Source organism: Myodes glareolus, chromosome 4 (assembly GCF_982192425.1).
Source record: "Myodes glareolus chromosome 4, mMyoGla1.1, whole genome shotgun sequence".
In the NCBI taxonomy this organism is placed as follows: Eukaryota; Metazoa; Chordata; class Mammalia; order Rodentia; family Cricetidae; genus Myodes; species Myodes glareolus.
Window position 1 is genome coordinate 113,664,403 of NC_142029.1, and position 5,470 is coordinate 113,669,872.

Below are 5,470 nucleotides of genomic sequence, written 5' to 3' on the forward strand. Positions count from 1 at the left end.
CTTTCCCCGGGGTCAGAAGATTATTCAAGGTTCCTGATTAAACTGCATTGGGAAGAGTCTGGTGTTGTGTTTTCTTTGCTGGTCAAAGCAGGCACTACATGTGGTGGCCCATGTGGGGACAATCCTCTTGTCAAGGACTCAGAACTCTCTGCAGCCAGGGCTGTGCACAGGTAAGTCCCCAGGTAAAAATAAAAGGGATCCTGCGATCAAAGCAGGGGTTAATTGCTCACCCTGTAAATAAAGGGGGAGCAACTGTGGCAAAGTGAGGGTTAATTGCTCTTCTCTGTAAATAAAGGGAGAGCAATGGCATCAAGAGCGGAGATTAATTGCTCACTCCATAGATAAGGAGTGAGCAAAGAGCGGTTTCGCAAGTTGACAAAATGAAAGTAAAAGAAAAATAAATCAATTATGGGCGCTAATCATTCGCACCCATTTTTTTGTTTAGCTCTTAACGAGCTGCTACGTTCAAAGAATTTAAAGATAAAATGAAGTACTTTGGAGAGGTTTCTGAATGAGTGTGATGCCATTGCATCCTGGTTTGCCATTTCAGGGAGTCTCTCGATATCATTGTGGGAGAAGCTAGGGAGAGACCTAGATTTTGCATTTGAGCAAGGGACGTTTAGGGGAGGAGTCAGACCTGTTTGGAAGTTAATTAGAGGCTGTCTGGAGGACCAGTGCTGTAGTGAAGCAGTAGAAAATAGACAGGCAGTGCTGGAGATAATGTGAGAGGAGAGATCAGAAAAGTCAGAGAAGGCAGGCAGTGAGATAAACTGGCAGAAGTGGGGAAAATTATACCCAGACCTCTCTGAATTCAAAGAGTCAGAAGAGGGAGATTTGGAGTCAACTGAGTCAGATGAAGAACTGCAGGCACTCGTAGAGAAGTTGGAGAAAGTAAAATTAAGAAAAAGGGAGAGAAAAAAGGAGAAAAGGGGTTCAAAAGCTCCAATGCCTCATCCCATGACACCCTCCACCCCTCCACCTTATGTGGGAGGAGGTCAGGGCAGCTCTGGATGAACATTTTGTCCAGGCATCTGGAGAGCAGTGAGAACTGAGCTACGATCAGCTTATACAGTGTTTCAGGATCCAAAAGGGAACAGATATGAGGAACCTTTAGATTTTAAGATTATTAAATCTCTGGCTGAATCTGTAAGAGCTTATGGAACTAGTGCTTCCTTCACGGTGGCACAGGTAGAAGCCCTGAACCGATATTGCATGATGCCCAGTGATTGGAGTGGACTTGCCCGTGCATGTTTGAGCCCAGGACAATATCTAGACTGGAGAGCCTTTTTGATAGAGTTTGCAAATGAGAAAGTGGATGCCAATCTAGCAGAAGGATACCATACTTGGGACAGGGACATGCTACTTAGCCAGGGTCGCTTTGCCAATCAACAGACCAGGTACCCAGTTCAAGTCTTTGAACAGATTAATAAAATTGGCATTAAAGCCTGGAAGGCCCTGTCTAACCAGGGAGAAGTAAGTGGCAATCTTACTAAGATCCTGAGAAGCTCCACTGAGCCATTCTCAGACTTTGTCGCTAGCATGGTTGAGGCTGCAGACAGGCTTTTTGGGGATCCAGATCAGGCTATGCCACTGATAAAACAACTGATGTATGAACAATGCATCAAGGAGTGCAGAAATGCTATAACCCCTTACAAAAGTCAAGGCCTTGAGGCGTGGATGAAGGTTTGTAGAGAATTGCGAGGGCCGCTTATAAATGCAGGCTTAGTGGCAGCAGTGATTCAGCTGATACAAGGGAAAAGAGCAACTTCAGGTGCCTGCTTCAAGTCAATTATTTAGGAGCACGCATTTGTGAGAAGCAAATTGTTCCACAAAAGGTAGGATTGAGAAAAGATAATTTAAAGACCTTGAATGATTTTCAAAAATTGTTAGGCGGTATAAATTGGCTTAGATGTTATTTGAAGTTGCCAAATTATGAGTTAAAACCCTTATATAATGTTTTAAATGGAGATTTGGCTGTGGATTCTCCAAAGCAACTGACTAATAAGGCACAAGAGTCATTGAGAAAGGTAGAAAGTAGATTACAATATGCCTTTCTACAGAGGATTCAAGAGGATCAAGATATTGTTTTGTGCATTCTTCCTTCATATCACCAACCTACAGGGTTGTTATGGCAAAACGGGCCATTGCTTTGGATTTATCCCAAAATATCTCCAGTCAAATCTCTTGAGCATTATCCTACTGCTGTGGCAACTTTAGCCCTGACCGGGATTCAACAGTGTTTACAATATTTTGGGACTGCCCCCACCACCATTATAGTGCCTTATTCCAGCCATCAAGTTAAGATCTTGTCTGCTACGATAGATGATTGGGCTGTTTTGCAGTGTGGTTTTGATGGCAACATAGATAATCATTATCCCAAACATCCATTGTTTGGATTTTTTAAGGAGCATCCTGTAATATTTCCTAAAATAACATCATTGCAGCCTATTTCCATGGCCCCAAATGTATTTACAGACGGATTTAAGACAGGCTGTGGGGTGTATATGATAGATATACAAGAACCTGTGATGCATCAGTTTCAACCTGGCTCTCCTCAGGTTGTAGAATTACAAATTGTAGTTGAAGTCTTTAAAGTTTGCCCTTTTGCCTTTAATCTAATATCGGACTCTGTATATGTTGTTAATGCTCTTAGAATTTTAGAAGTAGCTGAACCTATTAAAAGTTCCAGTACAGTCTGACTTTTATTTCAACAATTGTAACATTTAATTTGGCAGAGAGGAAATTGCTTTTACATTCCGCATGTTAGAGCCCATACGGGTCTGCCAGGGCCCTTGAGTGAAGGAAATGATATAGTTGATCAGTGGATTAGGATGGAATGTATATTCATGAGTTCTACCTTGGAAAAGGCGAGAGCTTTTCAGAAAGCTTTTCATGTTAATGCTAAAGCATTACATCAAAAATTTCATCTCTTTTGAGCAGACGTTCGACAAGTGATTTTAGATTGCTCTCAATGTGTGACTCATCAACATCCGTCCAGTATTGGAGTAAATCCACGGGGTCTACTCCCTCTAAAAATCTGGCAAATGGATGTGACACATATATCTGAGTTTGGAAATATAAAGTATGTACGTGTGTCTGTGGATACCTGTTCAGGCTTAATACATGCCACACCTCTGACTGGAGAAAAGGAGCACAATGTCATTGCCCATTGCCTGGAAGCCTGGGCTGCCTGGGGCAAACCTCAACAATTAAAGACTGACAATGGACCAGATTACACAGGTCAAATGTTTGCCTCCTTTTGTCTACAAATGGCAGTGCAGCTTGTTCATGACTTGCCTTATAATTCTCAAGGACAAGGCATTGTGGAGCGTGCTCACCGCACACTGAAAGAATGTCTGCAAAAACAAAAAGGGGGAATAGGACACTGTCGGACCCCAAAAGAGAGACTTTCTCTTGCTTTATTTACTATAAATTTTTTAAACTTGGACGCTCAAGGTTGTTCTGCAGCTGATAGACATCAGGACCCCCATGGCCCTGTTAAAGGGATGGTCAAGTGGAAAGATATCCTGACAGGGCTCTGGTACAGGCCTGATCCCGAGCTGGCATGGGCATGAGGTTCTGTTTGTGTATTCCCCCAGGATCGACAAGATCTGGTGTGGATCCCTGAGCAACTGATCAGGCAGGTCTGGGACCATGAAGACCATGAAGTTGGTGCTGATAGCACTATGGCCCATTCTGCTGATGATTCTGAACGGATGGATGGAACTAAGATGGGGAATCCTTTCCATGTTCCCATGACCGATACTGATTCATCATGATGCTAAGTTGTTTCCCTGACTGTTTACTAGTAATAGAAGTCTTTATATTCCTTATTTGCCAATGGAAGCGAATTTAGTACCCATAGGAGAGAATAGATCTTTTAGCCTGGAAGGAACCTTATGTTTTTATATAGTTTATAATATTTCTGAAGCATCCTCCTGTATTCCTTTATATAATCAAACAGCTGGTTGGTTTGATTTACCCTCGAGTTCTAGTGGCCCCTGTCATTCGGCGAATGCCGCTTGGGCATCGGGATGGTGGCCTGCAAAAATGGATGATGGTATTCCAAAATGGGCTCCCTATTGTTGGGGAATGAACTGGGGAGAGGTCTGGCCCTGGACTGATTGTCAGTCCCATAAAGTGACTTGGGCTGATAAAGCACAGCATTTTACTTTCCCCCAGGGATTAGCACAGGCTTTAATAAAAGTTTTGCAGGTTTTAATTTTAGTGATCAAAATCCTTTCCAAAGATATGCATCTAACCCCTTTGATAATTGGTTGCTGTGTGGTATTAATGGTAGTTCCATGAATTTAGAACCCATGATTATGATTGGCGAAGGAGTTCATGGAGTTAGCCAATTTACCTGGAGCACGTCTCGCCCGTGGGGATATTGGGGCTCTAAGCCGTCCTATGTTACTGCTACTTCCCCCAATGGCACCACTAGTATTTATTCAACCCAATCTGGCTGTTCTGGTGAAAGAAGTAATGCAATTTATAATATTTCCTATAAGTCCACCCCGGTGTGTGTTTATCCTCCATTTATGTTTGTTGTAAGTATTGTGAAACCAAATAATTGTGATAATGATACTTGCTTTTATGCTCAATGTTGGAATGCCAGTCAATTTAAATATGCGGTTGTCACCCGCATGCCATGGTGGATACCCATCCCTGTGGATGCTCCTCATGCTATGAGCTTATTTAGACAGAAAAGAGATTTTGGAATTACCGCTGCCATCATTGCTGCCACTTCGCTGGCAGCGGTTGGAGCTGCCACTGTGGCAATTGCCATGAGCCATACTGTACAGACTGCACAGACTTTGAATAATCTTTCAGCCAACGTTGCATTGGCTTTGGATGTTCAGAAAGGGATCAATGCACATCTGAAAGGAGGACTAATGGTAGTTAATCAAAGAATTGATTTGGTGCAGGAAGAAATCGATATCCTCTGGCAGTTGGCTCAGCTAGGATGCCAATGAAAATATGCTGGACTCTATGTGACAAGCATACGATATGAGAATTTTACCCATGCTGCAAACTTGTCTAAACAATTGTCTAGTTATCTCCTAGGTAATTGGACTGGAGAATTTGAAACCAGGATGGAGCAGCTGAGGGTGGCCATCGTTACCGTGAATTCTACCCAAGTGGATGCTGGAGTGGCTGAAGGGCTCTCATCCTGGATCTCTGCAGCTATGAATCATCTGAAGGAGTGGGCAGGCTTAGGAGCATTAGCTGGCCTTCTGGTGTTGGTATCTCTAGCCTGTCTGTGGTGTATCTGTCGGATCAGGGACTCTCAACGTCACAGTGCAGCCATGATAATACAAGTCTTTACGGCCATAGAGGCTGGCCAATCCCCCCAAGCATGGTTAGCCACCATGAAAAGATAATGTGACGCATTCAGGGTGCAAGGCAAGGCACTGCACTCAAGGACAGCTTTTTGCTGACTTTGAGAGGAGCACGCCTAGCTGCATGT

At 43.3% G+C, this 5,470-nt stretch overlaps 1 protein-coding gene across 1 annotated transcript; it reads left to right on the forward strand.

Annotated features, from left to right (window-relative positions):
* The first annotated feature begins 1,215 nt into the window (after positions 1-1,215).
* LOC148122436 (igE-binding protein-like) lies at positions 1,216-3,779 on the forward strand. Its single transcript, XM_087905956.1, has 3 exons — positions 1,216-1,771; positions 3,115-3,509; positions 3,600-3,779. Exons 1-3 carry the CDS (start codon positions 1,216-1,218, stop codon positions 3,777-3,779), a joined length of 1,131 nt encoding a protein of 376 aa, XP_087762082.1.
* Positions 3,780-5,470: the final 1,691 nt, after the last annotated feature.